This window comes from Pseudophryne corroboree, chromosome 1, assembly GCF_028390025.1.
Source record: "Pseudophryne corroboree isolate aPseCor3 chromosome 1, aPseCor3.hap2, whole genome shotgun sequence".
Taxonomy (NCBI): Eukaryota; Metazoa; Chordata; class Amphibia; order Anura; family Myobatrachidae; genus Pseudophryne; species Pseudophryne corroboree.
In genome coordinates this window covers 632,011,996-632,030,137 of record NC_086444.1, presented here as the reverse complement: position 1 = coordinate 632,030,137, position 18,142 = coordinate 632,011,996, and the positions used below count along the sequence as shown (strand labels likewise).

General features: G+C 46.4%; 1 protein-coding gene across 1 annotated transcript in view; it reads left to right on the top strand.

Annotated features, from left to right (window-relative positions):
- MEF2B (myocyte enhancer factor 2B) overlaps positions 1 to 18,142 on the top strand; it is a 71,908-nt gene that overhangs the window by 14,922 nt on the left and 38,844 nt on the right. Inside the window, exons 3-5 of the mRNA XM_063954759.1 lie at positions 9,882 to 9,992; positions 11,361 to 11,505; positions 13,405 to 13,514. Of these exons, the coding sequence (XP_063810829.1) occupies positions 9,882 to 9,992; positions 11,361 to 11,505; positions 13,405 to 13,514 (366 nt within the window). The remainder of the gene's footprint in view (positions 1 to 9,881; positions 9,993 to 11,360; positions 11,506 to 13,404; positions 13,515 to 18,142) is intronic.

The window sequence follows — 18,142 nt, the reverse complement described above, 5'->3', positions numbered from 1 at the left end:
GCATTATGGGGGTAATTCCAAGTTGATCGCAGCAGGATTTTTTATAGCAATTGGGCAAAACCATGTGCACTGCAGGGGAGGCAGATATAACATGTGCAGAAAGAGTTAGATTTGGGTGGGTTATTTTATTTCTGTGCAGGGTAAATACTGGCTGCTTTATTTTTACACTGCAAATTAGATTGCAGATTGAACACACCACACCCAAATCTAACTCTCTCTGCACATGTTATATCTGCCTCCCCTGCAGTGCACATGGTTTTGCCCAATTGCTAACAAAAATCCTGCTGTGATCAACTTGGAATTACCCCCTATATCAGGGGAATTCTCTGGCATTGCACAGTCTATTATTTGGGCGCTTATAAGCAGTTATTTAGTTTTTGTTTTTTTAAAAATGTGCATGCGCATGGTACGCAGTGCGCATGCGCTAAGTATTTTAGCACAAACCTTAGTAGATTTACTCACGTCCGAACGAAGAATTTTCATAGTTGAAGTGATCGGAGTGTGATTGACAGGAAGTGGGTGTTTCTGGGCGGAAACTGGCCGTTTTCTAGGAGTGTGCGGAAAAACGCAGGCATATCAGGGAAAAACGCGGGAGTGTCTGGAGAAACGGGGGAGTGGCTGGCCGAACGCTGGGCGTGTGTGTGACGTCAAACCAGGAACGAAACGGCCTGAGCTGATCGCAATCTGTGAGTAGGTCTGGAGCTACTCAGAAACTGCTAAGAAATTTCTATTCGCAATTCTGCTAATCTTTCGTTCGCAATTCTGCTAAGCTAAGATACACTCCCAGAGGGCGGCGGCCTAGCGTGTGCAATGCTGCTAAAATCTGCTAGCGAGCGAACAACTCGGAATGACCCCCTATGTTTCCACTTTATCTCTCTCCAAGTCTTGGTTCCTCTATCCCATAAAATCATGATTCCAATACACAAAATTGACACATATAATAAACACTCACTGCCCTCTCGCTGTCATGATTCATTAAAGACCTAAATTAAGCTGAAGTTGAGCTGTATTTTAGGAGAAACCCCAAAAAGCTTACTTTAATTAAATGGTTGGCTCTATAGTTATAGGAGGCAGTGCCTTATCTTGTCAGTGGTCCCCCAGGTGCAAAATATGCTTTAGGCCCCCCTGATGTGCCCCATGGGGAGATGCAGTGGGTGCTTAGGGAGGCAGTGGGAGACAGGGAGGGGCAGTGGGTGCCTAGGGAGGCAGTGGGAGACAGGGAGAGGCAGAGGGTGACGGGAAGGCAGAGGCTGACAGGGAGACAGGGTGATGGGGAGGCAGTAGGTGACTGCTGAGATAGAGGGTGACTGGTAGGCAATGGGAGACAGTGGGTAATGGTAAAATGTCCAAATGTATGAATTAATTCCTTGGGTCCTCTAGATAAATCTATTCATTTTGACATTTCACTGGAAAGATCTAAAGAGGACTGTGTGTTAAGAACTGGTTGGTCAAGACATCAGAACCTCTCAAATTAATCTATCAGAGTCTGTAGATCTCCTATACTGAATTTATATCCGGAAATTATATGAACAAAATTTGAAATTGGTTTAAAAGCTAAGTGTGAGCACTAACTATAATAATGAAGCAGATGTATTAACCTAGAGAAGGCATAAGGAAGTGATAAACCAGTGATAAATGCAAGGTGATAAATGCAGCAGCCAATCAGCTCCAATATGCAAATTGACAGGTAGGAGCTGACTGGCTGGTGCGTTTATCATCTTGCATTTATCATTGGTTTATCACTTCCTATGCCTTCTCCAGATTAATACATCTGCCCCATTGTGCGCACCCAAAATATTTGTTATCTATATGTATATAGATATTACTGGTAAGTGGGCCTGCAAAATAAATATATATATATATATATATATATATATATATATATATATATATAGTTACTGATTTTGTGTTGTTTAAGGATTTTGCACCCCCAACCCCGTTATATAAAGAGAGGACTTGTGGTTTTTGAAGATATTAGGAGGCTACCACTGAGGCTGTAGTTCCTGATGGTCTTCTGGTGTTGCCTGCTTATTTCTGTCTCCCACTGCTTCCCCAGTCACCCTCTGCCTTCCCATTAATTCACTGCCTACCCCTGTCACTTTCTACCTCCCTGTAACATCTCTCTCCTATTGCCTCCCCAGTCAACCACTGCCTCTCCCTGTCACCCACTGCCTCTTCCTATAAACCACTGCCTCTCCCTGCTACTCTCTGTCTCCCAGGAAGTCTCTGCCTCTCCCTATCACCCACTGCTTCTCCTTGTGGGGCAGAAACGGGGGGAGGGGGGGAAAGCATATTTTTGCACCTGGGCCCACCACCCACAAGTTCCCCCACTGGGTAGCAGATCATGTATTAATGATGCTACCAGTGTTATCTGTGAAAGTAAATCACGGGAAGGTTGAAACCAAAAGAAGCCTTAACTTTTGTTTTTGCTAGCATAACATCAGTAGTTTCAATTAAGCTTTATATATGGGTATACACTAGTGCGATAACAGTTGTGTCATATATTAGGATTACCTGAAGTGATTGCATTTTATTTCAATATGCTGATGATCATTGTAAGTGATTGCGTGATAACATGTTAGATAGTGGGCTGGATCACTAAAGCTAAGTGATACAACTATACCTTTCATATGAATCCACTGTCTGGTATCCGTAAAGCTTCTTGCAATGTCTGGAGACTTCAGAATTTCGGGAAGCTCTGTCTACTTCATTGGAGAAATGGGTGGTCTGGGGTCTTGATGACCATGTCATAATGGCGACGTAGCACCGAGCAGCAGAGGCTGGGAAACAATTAAGCGATTTATCCCAGCATGCCACTCAGGGCCATCTTAAAGTATACGCATACTGGGCATATGCTGATGATTCTAGGGGCCTTCGAACAGGGGTAGGCTGGGCCACAGGGCATCTGCCTGCTCGGGCTGGTGCCTCAGGAGCTTCTTGAGAGGCAGGTAGAGAATACTGTCCGGCCACTCTGATTGTGAATTTCACCTAATCAGAGAGGCCAGGCAGCATTTTCTACTAGCCTCCCAGGCTGCAGCAAGACACCCAAATGTCTGTTAGTTTGCTGATTGGTGGAGGGCTGGAGCTACCCACCAATCAGAGTGCAGCATTCTCTTCCTGCCTCCAGCCTACAGCCAGACAATGAATATCTGTCAGCTTGCTGATTGGTGGATGGTTGGAGCTTGTCAGCAATCAGAGTGCTGATAGCTGTTCACTGTATGGAATCTGTTAGGCGCGGCGGTCTTCGACCGTGCCCTGACTGAGCAGCGGTCACGGCCGCCGCGCCTCTCTCCTTCCCTGTCCCCCGCACGGCGCCTAGCAACGCCAGGACTCCGTGCGCACGATAGCCGCCGGGTCCCTGGCAACGCAGGACGCCGTGCGTGCAGGGCCGCCGGGTGCATAGCAACGGGGACGCCACAGGTGGACCGCGTTCCCCGTTGCTAAGAATAGTTTATTAGGTTGCTCGTGCAGCAGGGCAGCTGCACGGCAACTAGTAATTAGGGTCTGGGGGCTGGTCCTGCTGGCCCTCCTGTTATTGGCCAGCAGGGCCTTTTTATGTGAGCCAGCACACTGCAGCCCCGCCGGTGATAGCTTCTTGTATGCTGTTCCTGCCTTGCAGAACTCTGTTCCTGTCAGCCGTGTTTGGTGGATCTTGCTCCCTGCCCTTTGGTACTTTGGAGGTCCGAAGCCGCTCCTGGGAATCCTTCTAGTCCTTGCGAACCTGTTTGTCATCTGGGGTTCTAGCCCGGTTTCGTGAGTAGCGGCTTCTGCCGCGTGTTGCGGCCTATGCCGCTTAGTGTTTACTTTACTGTGAATTTGTGCATTTGCGGAGGTTTCCGCTTTCACTGTCCTCCCCGGAACTCGGCGGTGCCGTGTAGGGGAGTGGACGGTGGTTTCTTTGTAGTTCTTTTTCCTTTGGCGGCGTGCCGCACATACGTTTAGTTTTTAGGTAGTTTATAGCCCCTAGCGTGGTTGTTTCCGTTAGAGGTCCCTTGTTATTACCCTGTCTCAGTTCACGCCTTGTCTCTCTTTAAGACCTGAGGGGGCATCGGAGTTGGGCAGACCTAATCCGCCCTTCAAACGCGGCTGCCATGGGCCCAAGAAACCATAGTTGTTCAGGCGTGAATTGATAACACGGGTAAGACAACGGAGGTAGGGTGCTAGGGGCTATTTCCTTCCCATTTCCCAATCCCAGCATTCCGTCTTGGTGCTCAGGACTCACTACATAAGATCTCCCCTGTCCTGAGCATCAGGATCGTAACATTATCACCGGCCCACATAAAAAAAAAAAGGGGGTTTAATTTTTTCCGTTGTATTGGTGGGCCTAGAGATTCGGCCTCATGAATCCGGCAGGTTTAGGGCCAAACCCCAGTCAGCTTTTGGTTAACCAAATACAGGAATTAACTCAGATGGTTCAGGACCTTACTCTTCGGGTGAGATCGCAGGAAGATCTTTTGCGAGCCTCCCCGAGTATGGTTCCAGAACCAAAGATGCATTTACCTGACCGTTTTTCGGGTAACCGAAAGGATTTTTTTAATTTTAAGGAAGCTTGTAAGCTTTATTTTCGTTTAAGGCCCCGTTCCTCTGGTACTGAGTCTCAGCGGGTCGGGATTGTGATGTCTCTACTTCAGGGTGATCCACAGACCCGGGCGTTTGGGCTAAGAGCGGATGATGCTGCTTTGTTATCAGTAGACGCCTTTTTTAAATCCTTAGGCCTCTTATATGACGACCCAGATAGAGAAGCATCAGCTGAGAGTCACCTGCGTGCCCTTAAGCAAGGCAAAAATCCAGCAGAGGTGTATTGTACCAAATTTCGCCGTTGGTCGAACGACTGTGGCTGGAATGACCCGGCCCTGCGCAGTCAGTTTCGCCTCGGACTGTCGGAAGTGATTAAAGACAGTCTCCTTCAGTACCCCGCTCCTGAGACTCTAGACAAACTCATGGAGCTCGCTATTAAAATTGATCGTCGTCTCCGAGAGCGGAGGGCTGAAAGAGGAACAACTTTTAGGCCTAATCCATGTGTATATACTTTTCCTGAGGACGTCGAGGAGCCCATGCAAATGGGTCTCTCCCGGCTGTCCCCAGAGGAAAGAACCAGAAGGTTAAGTTCTGGTCTTTGTTTGTATTGTGGTGGTAAGGGACATATCGCACGTAACTGCCCGAACAAGCCGGGAAACGCTCTGACCAAGTGAATTGTGAGGGGGTTCACTTGGGTCTGCAGTTAATCTCCTCTAATAATTCTCTATTAGTTCCGGTAAAGATTTCCTTTGGCAGCCTCAGTTCGTTGGTGTCGGCCTTCGTCGACAGTGGAGCTGCAGGAAATTTTATGGATTTAGCTTGGGCTAAGGCTTTAGGCGTTCCACTTATACCCTTAGATAGACGTATCACCATGCACGGCTTGGATGGGGGTCCGCTTTCCAATGGGGTTATTACTCACCGCACACCTCCAGTATTGCTGACAGTGGGGGCCCTACATTCAGAAAAAATAGAATTTCACCTTACACATTGTCCGGCAGTTCCAGTAGTTTTGGGTCACCCCTGGCTTGCCTTTCATAATCCCACCATAGATTGGCGGTCTGGGGAGATTTCCCAATGGGTCCTTTTTGTGTTAAGGAGTGTATTTCCCATCCTGTCCGGGTTGCGGCAGTTACCCCAGAACTTATTCCTCTGGAATATCAGGATTTTGCTGATGTGTTCTCCAAGGGTAATGTGGACGTTCTGCCTCCCCATCGGTCCTATGACTGCGCTATAGATTTAGTTCCCGGGGCCACTTTACCTAAGGGGAGATTATATGCCCTCTCCGGGCCAGAAACCACGGCTATGGATAATTATATCCAGGAAAGCCTGAAAAAAGGCTTCATTAGGCCTTCGAAATCTCCTTTGAGTGCAGGATTCTTTTTTGTTGAGAAAAAAGATGGGTCGCTCAGACCATGTATTGATTTTCGGGCTCTGAATAAAATTTCTGTTAAAAACACCTACCCTTTGCCTTTGATTTCAGTACTTTTTGATCAGTTCCGCTCTGCCGTTATCTTCTCAAAAATCGATCTTAGAGGAGCTTACAATCTCATCCGAATAAGATCTGGGGATGAGTGGAAGACGGCTTTCAGCACACAGTCGGGTCATTATGAATACCTGGCGATGCCCTTTGGGCTGTCAAATGCTCCTGCGGTATTTCAAGACCTCATCAATGATGTTCTTCGTGACTTTCTTGGAAAGTTCGTTGTCGTTTATTTAGACGACATTTTGATTTATTCTGAGTCTATGGAACAACATATTACCCATGTGCGTCTGGTTCTTCAAAAACTACGGGAGAATCATTTATACGCAAAACTAGAGAAATGTGATTTTCACATCACGGAAGTGTCCTTCTTGGGGTATATTATTTCTCCCCAGGGATTTTTCATGGAACCGAAAAAACTCCAGGCCATCCTTAATTGGGCGCAACCCACAAATTTAAAAGCAATTCAGCGCTTTTTAGGGTTTGCAAACTATTATAGGCGGTTCATTCATACCTTTTCTGATTTGGTCGCTCCTATAGTAGCATTGACTAAAAAAGGAGCGGACCCTTCCAATTGGTCGCCTGCAGCCGAGTCTGCCTTTCGGGCCTTAAAACAGGCCTTTGTCTCGGCTCCTGTTCTCAGGCACCCTAACCCGGAGCTCCCCTTTATAGTCGAGGTAGATGCCTCAGAGGTTGGAGTGGGGGCTATCCTATCTCAGGAAGATCCGAAGTCTCAGGAATTACACCCTTGTGCCTTCATGTCCAGGAAATTCTCCTCCGCAGAATCCAACTATGACGTTGGTAATCGAGAATTGCTGGCAGTTAAATGGGCTTTCGAGGAGTGGAGGCATTGGCTGGAGGGAGCTAGGCATACTATTACAGTGTTTACTGACCATAAGAACCTGCAGTATATTGAGTCAGCTAAACGGCTTAATGCTCGGCAGGCACATTGGGCATTGTTTTTTACTCGTTTCAGGTTTATTATCACCTTCAGGCCCGGTTCCAAAAATACTAAAGCTGATGCCCTTTCACGTTGTTTTCTTCCGGTTCACAATAACCATCCTACTACTACCCCCATAGTTCCATCATCTGTCATCCGGGCAGGCCTCACACAGGATTTATTTACTCAGTTAGTCCAGCTTCAACAACAGGCTCCTAAACCGACTCCTGCTGATCGTCTCTTTGTCCCTGAATTTCTGAGAGGCACTGTTTTAGCTGAGTTTCATGACAACAAAGTCTCTGGTCATCCAGGTATCACTAAGACCTTGGAGTTAGTCTCTCGCTCGGTGTGGTGGCCTAGTCTTTCTAAAGATGTAAGGGAATTTGCCCATTCCTGTCAGGTTTGTGCACGGCATAAGGTTCCTCGTTCATTGCCGATCGGGCAACTCATACCTTTAGCCGTTCCTCTCAGGCCATGGTCACATATATCCATGGATTTCGTGGTGGACCTTCCTCTTTCAGCCGGATTTCGAGTCATTTGGGTGGTAGTAGATCGTTTTAGTAAGATGGCTCATTTCATTGCTCTTCCCCGATTACCCTCTGCTCAAGGGTTGGCAGTCTTGTTTCTCCGTCATGTGTTCAGGCTCCATGGGTTGCCCAGGGATATTGTCTCTGATCGGGGTCCGCAATTCATTGCTCATTTCTGGAAACGTTTTTGTGCCTCATTAAATATGAAACTCTCTTTAACATCTGGGTACCATCCACAATCTAACGGACAAACCGAACGAGTTAACCAGTCATTAAAACAGTATTTACGGTTGTATTCGGCCAAACTCCAGAATGATTGGTCTGAATTTCTTCCGTTAGCTGAATTTGCTTATAATAACTCTTGTCATTCTTCCACCAAGGAGTCCCCATTCTTTTCAGTCTTTGGCTTTCATCCTAGAGCCAACTCTTTTTTTCCTCATTCTCCAGTCTCCTCGTTGACCTTAACCTCCCATCTCAGAACAATTTGGAGAAAGGTGCACCTTGCCTTGAGAAAAGCTGCCTTCCGAGAAAAGAAATTTTCTGATAGGCTCCGACGTCCTTGCACTTTTAAGGTGGGAGATAAGGTATGGTTGTCAACTCGCAACATCAAGCTCCGACAACCTTCGGCTAGATTGGGACCCAAATTTATTGGACCATTCCTTATCATTAAGAAGGTCAACCCAGTTGCTTTTCGGCTACGCTTGCCGAGATCTCTCAAAATTGGCAATACTTTTCACTGTTCTCTTTTGAAACAGTATTTTTCTTCCAGGAGATTTCCTCGGAGGACTTCCCAGGGTAGATCTCCGGTGGATGTTCAGGGGCAACAAGAGTTTTTGGTGGAGAAGGTTTTAGATTCTAAGCTTTCTCGGTGTCGGCTCTATTTTTTAGTCCACTGGAAAGGTTATGGCCCTGAAGAAAGATCTTGGGTCTTGGATAAAGATTTACATGCTCCCAAGCTGAAGAGGATTTTCTTTCAGGAGTTTCCTCAGAAACCTGGCTCTAGGGGTTCTTTAACCCCTCCTCAAGGGGGGGGGGGGTACTGTTAGGCGCGGCGGTCTTCGGCCGTGCCCTGACTGAGCAGCGGTCACGGCCACTGCGCCTCTCTCCTTCCCTGTCCCCCGCACGGCGCCTAGCAACGCCAGGACTCCGTGCGCACGATAGCCGCCGGGTCCCTGGCAACGCAGGACGCCGTGCGTGCAGGGCGCCGGGTGCATAGCAACGGGGACGCCACAGGTGGACCGCGTTCCCCGTTGCTAAGAATAGTTTATTAGGTTGCTCGTGCAGCAGGGCAGCTGCACGGCAACTAGTAATTAGGGTCTGGGGGCTGGTCCTGCTGGCCCTCCTGTTATTGGCCAGCAGGGCCTTTTTATGTGAGCCAGCACACTGCAGCCCCGCCGGTGATAGCTTCTTGTATGCTGTTCCTGCCTTGCAGAACTCTGTTCCTGTCAGCCGTGTTTGGTGGATCTTGCTCCCTGCCCTTTGGTACTTTGGAGGTCCGAAGCCGCTCCTGGGAATCCTTCTAGTCCTTGCAAACCTGTTTGTCATCTGGGGTTCTCGCCCGGTTTCGTGAGTAGCGGCTTCTGCCGCGTGTTGCGGCCTATGCCGCTTAGTGTTTACTTTACTGTGAATTTGTGCATTTGCGGAGGTTTCCGCTTTCACTGTCCTCCCCGGAACTCGGCGGTGCCGTGTAGGGGAGTGGACGGTGGTTTCTTTGTAGTTCTTTTTCCTTTGGCGGCGTGCCGCACATACGTTTAGTTTTTAGGTAGTTTATAGCCCCTAGCGTGGATGTTTCCGTTAGAGGTCCCCTTGTTATTACTCTGTCTCAGTTCACGCCTTGTCTCTCTTTAAGACCTGAGGGGGCATCGGAGTTGGGCAGACCTAATCCGCCCTTCAAACGCGGCTGCCCTGGGCCCAAGAAACCATAGTCGTTCAGGCGTGAATTGATAACACGGGTAAGACAACGGAGGTAGGGTGCTAGGGGCTATTTCCTTCCCATTTCTCAATCCCAGCATTCCGTCTTGGTGCTCAGGACTCACTACATAAGATCTCCCCTGTCCTGAGCATCAGGATCGTAACAGAATCATGTGGAGAGGTGGTTTGGGATAGCAGGAGGTGTAAGCTAATTTTTCGATTATTTATTCCTTCAAATGGGTTGCTGGAGTCCCAGTGCATTGCCAAGGACCTTCAATGCTGTTAAGATGGCCCTGACACCACTCGCACCTCCCAACTACACTTGCTTTCTGGGATTTCCTGGAAAGCGTTAATGAAATATTAGTAACGTTAGTAAAATATTGGTATGTATGCTCTTACTTGCGATGTTACATGCTGAGGTCAGGTTACATAACATACAGTATGATGTTCTGCACTGTGTCATACAGCTTTATAACAATGGCAACAACTGCTCTTTCCTCAACAGTCTCTAAAGCGCCGGAGGCTGGAACTGGACACTGAGGACATATTGGGGCAGGGGGAAAGGATGCAGAAGATGAGGAATGAAAAGATCAGTCTGTCTTGTGACATGTCACCTGTGAGTAAACAAAGTAAAATGTTATACAGACATAATTATTTGCTCCATTTAAAGTATGACTTAATAACTACTTTTAAAATCAGAACATGCTAAGCATTATATATCCTCTACATATTTATTTTGGGAAAGTATATTGGGGAATTGTACAGTGTTAACCATGTATGTGTCTATTCTATGTCCATTGGACAATTCCTAAATGTTGCCAAGTGGGATTGCACACACTTCTACTATTGGCCCTCATTCCGAGTTGTTCGCTCGCAAGCTGCTTTTAGCAGCATTGCACACGCTAAGCCGCCGCCTACTGGGAGTGAATCTTAGCTTATCAAAATTGCGAACGAAAGATTAGCAAAATTGCGAATAGAAATTTCTTAGCAGTTTCTGAGTAGCTCGACACTTACTCGGCAACTGCGATCAGTTCAGTCAGTTTCGTTCCTGGTTTGACGTCACAAACACACCCAGCGTTCGCCCAGACACTCCTCCGTTTCTCCAGCCACTCCCGCGTTTTTCCCAGAAACGGTAGGGTTTTTTCGCACACACCCATAAAACGGCCAGTTTCCGCCCAGAAACACCCACTTCCTGTCAATCACATTACGATCACCAGAACGAAGAAAAAACCTTGTAATGCCGTGAGTTAAATACCTAACTGCATAGCAAATTTACTTGGCGCAGTCGCACTGCGGACATTGCGCATGCGCATTAGCGACTAATCGCTCCGTTGCGAGAAAAATATAACGAACTAACAACTCGGAATGACCCCCTTTGTGTAAATATGCCTGTTGTGTATTCTACTAAGCCTCCTTGCCGTTACATCTATACACAGGCAGGATGCCTCCCACTATCTCCTGGACAATGGTGTAGCAGGGCTATGGACTCTGTTGTACTAGTCGCAGATAAATGAGGGTTCACCATAAGTGATTTGTGAAGTCTCCATGAACTTTGCAACTGGGAATATGTTCCAAAAGTGGAAAATTATTGAACATCACCTACCTAATGTGTTAAGTAGTGTAGAGAATAGCTAAGCAGCACATACAAATGATTGGAACAAAGATATGGTGAGTTATGGGAGAGATTTATTATCAGTGTTGTGAACCCCCTGGTATTGTCACATTTGTGCTATTATTGTGTGTTGTGTATATCTTGTCATATGCTTAAAGGGTGAGTCTTCAACCCACTATTTGCTTGGTAAGTTATCCCATATTAAGGTAGCAGAAAGGCCAGGGATGATGCATAAGGTGGACCTATGGACATACCAGTTGGCTGACCTAAAGAGCTCTGTATCCTCACACCAGCAATATTTTTTTAATATATCGTTTTGAGCTATAAGACTAATTAATTCTGTTTGCCTTTTTTGTCTCTTTCCCCCATCAGCCTTTGTTGTTAAACCGTGGTGTTTCATACTCTGCATTAGATGTAAGAGCCATGGAGCGATCCCTACCTTCCCCTCCAAGCATACATCGTCCCTTCAAGTCTCCAGAACTGAAGAGCAGCCTCTTATCTGAACCCATGGCACCAGGTAGCAATTGTCAAATACTTTGCCGTACACTAAACACTAGTATTGGGGGTCATTCCGAGTTGTTCGCTCGCAAGCTGCTTTTAGCAGCATTGCACACACTAAGCCGCCGCCTACTGGGAGTGAATCTTAGTTTATCAAAATTGCGAACGAAAGATTTGCAGAATTGCGAATAGACACTTCTTAGCAGTTTCTGAGTAGCTCCAGACTTACTCGGCATCTGCGATCAGTTCAGTGCTTGTCGTTCCTGGTTTGACGTCACAAACACACCCAGCGTTCGCCCAGACACTCCTCCGTTTCTCCAGCCATTCCCGCGTTTTTCCCAGAAATGGTAGCGTTTTTTCACACACACCCATAAAACGGCCAGTTTCCGCCCAGAAACACCCACTTCCTGTCAATCACATAACGATCACCAGAACGAAGAAAAAACCTCGTTATGCCGTGAGTAAAAAACCTAACTGCATAGCAAATTTACTTGGCGCAGTCGCACTGCGGACATTGCGCATGCTCATTAGCGACTAATCGCTCCGTTGCGAGAAAAAAATAACGAGCGAACAACTCGGAATGACCCTTATTGTGTCCACCACTGATTAGTGGCAGTGTACATTCACAGCTCAGTTACCTCAAATCTATTCTACTAATGAGCCTGTGAATTCACTTGTAGGAATAAAACCATACCTCATTCTGTACTTAAACATGTATAGGAAATGTAAGTATGCCTACATTTGGCTCGGTAGGAAATGGTCTTGCACATTCTCACTATAAGTTTGGTCTGACACATGAAGCCCCCACGCTCCACATTTCTGAGCACAAGGCAGGATGTGGTATGATGAAAGGGGATGCAGTCGGAGGAGTGCATATACCAAACTATATTTATAGACAATTTACAGATTATTTATATACCTATTGGGAATCACCCTAAACCATACCACCAAGGAGTTCCATGCAACCATTTAGACCATGTAATCAAAGCTTCAGACCTTATGGGCTGGATGTAATGCAGTGCAAGACGGTCGCAGCGCCAAGATTCCGGTCGAACTTGTAAGTTTTTTTAAAGTGGCAATCACTTACAAGGCAAAACCAGGTTGGCTTTGCCTTGTGAATGATTGGCGCTTTAAAAAAAATGTACGCATATGGGGGGTGATTCCGAGTTGTTCGCTCGCTAGCTGCTTTTAGCAGCATTACACACGCTAAGCCGCCGCCCTTTGGGAGTGTTTCTTAGCTTAGCAGAATTGCGAACGAAAGATTCGCAGAATAGTGAAAAGAAATTTCTTAGCAGTTTCTGAGTAGCTCGAGACTTACTCACAAATAGCGATCAGTTCAGTCAGTTTCGTTCCTGGTTTGACGTCACACACACGCCCTGCGTCCGGCCAGCCACTCCCCCGTTTCTCCAGACACTCCCGTGTTTTTCCCTGGCACGCCTGCGTTTTTCTGCACACTCCCAGAAAACGGCCAGTTTCCGCCCAGAAACACCCACTTCCTGTCAATCACACTACGATCACTTCAACGAGGAAAATTCTTTGTTCGGGCGTGAGTAAATCTACTAAGTTTTGTGTTAAAATACTAACTGCATGCGCACTGCGAACCATGCGCATTTTTGCCTTAATCGCTCCGTTGCGAAAATCGGCAACGAGCGAACAACTCGGAATGACCCCCATAGCCTGAATCTCGGATCCAAAAAAACATTTCCAGGGCTATTTTATTGTAGCTTCACTGACAGTTATGCACTATGGAACACTTTGCTACTGTATTTTACAGCACATTTCTCATATATTCCTGTATATATTTGTAAGCATGTGTCTATATGTACAGTATATGTGTATATTATATATGTACTGTTATGTATGCAGCCATGTAGGCCTCTGTCTCTAATAGTGTTGCATTTTTTTCTAACACTTGTAGATATGGGCCATTCATTGGTGACTCACAGTAGTCATGCCAGGCAGACCAAAGCCACCTCCTCTCCTCATCAGGGAGGCCACGCTCAGGGAACCGAGATGGATAGTATCCAGGTGAGTGCTGAGAGAGGGAAGGCAGGGAGCATAATGTTCTCCCCTTTCTCTTAGATCCACATCTTTGGCAATCAGTAATACAAACAGTGAACAATATCATGCACAGTATTCCCTGGAGGAGGATTCAAGGATGTCTAATTTTCTGGCAAATTATTATGGGGGTGTTTCTGATAGGCACCCCCTAATGTCCGGCGCCACGCTTGCTGTAGCACAGTTTTCGCTCATCATTCCCGTGCCTCCCCCCACTGCTGTGCCCGGCCCCCGCTGCCTGCTGATAGTACTGTAAGTGTACTTTACTGGTCGGTGTCGGCGGCCTCACATCACCTTGATATGTGATGTGATGATGTCCGCCTGCGCTCAACTCCCGCCCACCCGCGTTTAGCTTCATCCGAGGTCTCTCTCTCAGAGTGTGCCGCCGCACAACGGGCAGCGTTCCTCTGGGGGGGACTGGGAGCCGCCACCATTCTGCTGAGACTTGCATATAGGGAGACTGGGAGCAGGTGTCACAGGGAGTGTGCGGGTAATACTTCCGGTCAACGTGGCGCTGCTAGTTCTTCATCTCCCGTGTCTCTTCACCTGGCGGCGGAGGTCCGGGATTGAGTGATGTCAGTGTGAAGTAACTCTGTGAGTAACACTGGTGGTGCTGCAGAATCAAGAAGCAATTGATTCATAAAATACAGTATAATTTTATCTATCAGTTTATATATACATGCACATACATGTATTTGTGTGTGTGTGTATATATATATATATATATATATATATAAATCATATTTTATCTGTCCCTTCCCATATCTATTTTTCTGTCGATCTGTGATATACCCAGTATATATATTTATACTGTATATACCGTGTATGTGTGTATGTATGTATATATATATATATATATATATATATGCCTTTCAATCTATTTATTTTTATGTATAGCAGTGAACCGCATATTGTACAGCATATATTGTCCAGTAGGTATTGTTTAATTACACAATTGGTGACTATGGATAATAGAAGGTGCTTGCTTGCACAGTGATCACACAGCTTCGGATTTGCAGCTTGTCTAAGATGATAATAATTATAAGGTCACAAACTGTGTGGCATAATGTGAATTTCGGCTCATACACTGTGGCATAATATGAGTTTGGCTCATACTGTGATGCGTAATATGAATTCGGCTCATACTGTGTTGCGTAATATAAATTTGTCTCATACTGTGTTGCGTAATATGAATTCGGCTCATACTGTGTTGCGTAATATGAATTCGGCTCATACTGTGTTGCGTAATATGAATTCGGCTCATACTGTGTTGCGTAATATGAATTTGGCTCATACTGTGTGGCGTAATGTGAATTTGGCTCATACTGTGTGGTGTAATGTGAATTTGGCTCATACTGTGTGGCGTAATGTGAATTTGGCTCTTACTGTGTGGCGTAATGTGAATTCGGCTCATACTGTGTGGGGTAATGTGAATTCGGCTCATACTGTGTTGCGTAATGTGAATTTGACTCATACTGTGTGGCGTAATGTGAATTCGGCTCATACTGTGTGGCGTAATGTGAATTCGGCTCATACTGTGTGGGGTAATGTGAATTCGGATCATACTGTGTTGCGTAATGTGAATTTGGCTCATACTGTGTGGCGTAATGTGAATTTGGCTCATACTGTGTGGCGTAATGTAAATTCGGCTCATACTGTGTGGCGTTATGTGAATTCGGCTCATACTGTGTGGCATAATGTAAATTTTGGCTCATACTGTGTGGTACAATGTGAATAAGGGGCACTACTGTCAGTAGCTGGTGAGCATGGGGACATGTGTGACAAATGCTGGTGTCCTGCAGATGATGGGTCTGATGGCATAGAAAGAGGCAATTGTGGCTCTGACACGTGTACATTTTAAACTTCATGTTATGTTAAAACTCAAATGTTCGTCCCCCTAAATCGCCTGTATTTTTCAGAGTGGTCTACTCAAAATCAGGGTGTCGGTGTCGGATGGGTGCAAAGTGTGGGGTGGGGGGGAATGCATATGCAATTAGGTCCATCACTCTCTTGTTCCGCCACAGGGTCAGGTATAGAGGTATAGGTTGGGGAAGTGTAAGCAGCGATAGGGTGCAGCGGCAGCTAGGACACGGGTATATGCCGTAGTGGAAAGTTAGTACAGGCCCGTGGTCAAAGCATAATGTTTAATTTGATTTCTCTGGGGTGTATTATATCTATTTGTTTTATTAGGAACTATGGAGAAAGTAGAATTAAGCTATGTGATTTTACTGAGAGAATGTAAAATAGTGCTAGACATGTTGCTGGGCAGTGCTAGACATGCCCAAAAGGCGGTGCTAGACACACCCCTTCGGTGGTGCACCCCCTAATAAAATTAGCTGCGCACGCCTATGTATTCTGGCAATGCAAATCCTTATGCCAGAGGTTCCCAAACGTGGTCCTCAAGGCACCCCAACGGTCCAGGTTTTAGGTATATCCATGGCTCAGCACAGATGGTTAAAACAAACTGACTAAGGTGCTAATTAAGTCATCTGTAGCCAAGCATGGATACATTTAAAACCAGGACCGTTGGGGTGCCTTGAGGACCACGTTTGGGAACCTCTGCCTTATGCTATGATAATATACAAGTAAATCAAGTTTTTTCAAAATTATCATTTAGAGGACACAGCTGTGGGTTGTGTTGTGCCACATGGCACTGCAAAACTTCACTTCATTCCTCTCTCCTAGTGTAATTCAAATGTTGTTCAAAGGAACAATATTTCTTTCTTAAAACACAATTTGCATCCTTCCCTGCAAATTACGTTCCTGGTGACTGCTTAAGATGAGTCAATTGGACTTCCGCTTCCGGTTTCTGATGTGCGGCCGCTAGTCCCCGGAGCTCCGGACCGCTGGCCACCCTCACCTCCTTAATCATGGCTATTTAGCCTCTCTTGGGGGACCCCAGCTGTGGGAGACTGCTGGCGCCGCATCCCGCTGCATGGACAGGTATTTTCCTGTCATGCCCAGATCGCGAGCGCCGAAGGAGAAACAGCAGCGGGGGACCCTCTCAAACCAAGATGGCGCTGGACGCCGTCTCCCGCCGGGTGCAGCGAGATTTGTCACCTCTTCTGCCAGAGGACAGCACCCACGAGGCTGAGGAAGGGGACCTCTCTGAAGGAGACTCACGCCCTGCTACAACTACTAAAAAGGTACAGTGCAGCACAGCTCTGAACGGAGACATGATAGCTACAATTCAGGCTGCCATAGCCCCCATGTTAAAGGAGCAGACGGCTGGTATTAATAAGCAACTATCCCATCTCACACAAAAAGTTCTTAATGTGGAACAAAGACTGGGTGAGACATTTTTGCAGATGTAGCGAATCTTAAAAAGTCGGCATCCCAGAATACCAAAGATATACATGTGCTGCACAATAAAATCCAAGATCTGGAAAATAGGTCTCGTAGAGGGAATTTGAGGATTATAGGCTTGCCGGAGTCTGTCAAGGGCCAAGATCTATTTGATTTTATTAAATTGACTCTGCCTGATTTACTGAGGGTGAAAGATAGATGCTCTGACCTTATTATAGAAAGGGCTCATAGGCTTGGCCCAATACGGCCACAAGAGGGAGCCAGACCACGTGCTATTATCTTTAAACCGCTGAACTTCCTTCACAAGGAGCTGCTGTGGACGGCATCTCGTCGACAGCGTCAGCTTTCATGGGAAGGCCATAAAATATTAATTTTCCAAGATTATTCTGCAGAACTTTCAAAGGCGTGGCGGGATTTCGCACCTTTATGCTCCAAGCTTATACAAGACGGCAGAAAGTTCGTTCTCCTTTACCCGGCGCGATTGCGCCTATACAATGGCTCCTCCTTCAAGGATTTTCTGTCCCCGAGAGATGCAGAGGCCTACCTAGCGGAGATGTCCACGGAAGGTGCCTATGTCTCTAGGATGTCTGATTGTGAATGAGTTTCCTGGGATCTTCAATACCAGTTTAATGTGGAGCATCACCTTATGATGTAATCGCACACTCTCCTGTCGACACTGTATCGGGACTACTCATTATGAACTGCTGCTGAATATATATCACCAAGTTCCACAGTAATTGATAGATAATGCACGCTACGAGTATGTTCTTACTGAACATCCCTACTGGTATCAATAATCCGTGCCGGCATTTATATGTTCTTGCAACTGTTTGTTTCCCCAGTTAGACCTATTGTTCTTAGTGTCCCATCTGCTAGATTAGAGGTCTCCAATATATTGCATTCTTTCTGCCCATCTCCCATTGGGATGACAAGTGTAGGTGCGTCACGTGAATCTATATATGCCACTAACTTAATCATTACTTCTCCTGATGGGAGAGAGCCCTCACACGCTCCCCCCCCCCCCCTTCTCCCCCTCCCCTCCACATTGTGGGGTTTTCCCTGGTTTCATGGATGATCTAGGCTCTCCCCTTTCAGATACTAAGCACTGCTGTTGTAGTATATTGATAGTTTGATGTTGGAGGATTATGTTAACGCTGCTGTGCTGCCGCAGCTCCACGGTTCATGATATACCCAGCTGCTGTACTGTTATGGCACTGAGGGCACGTAATTCTACCGGTAACTTATAGTTCTTGTTACCCTGGCACTATATATGTTCTGATGGGGGTGGAGAC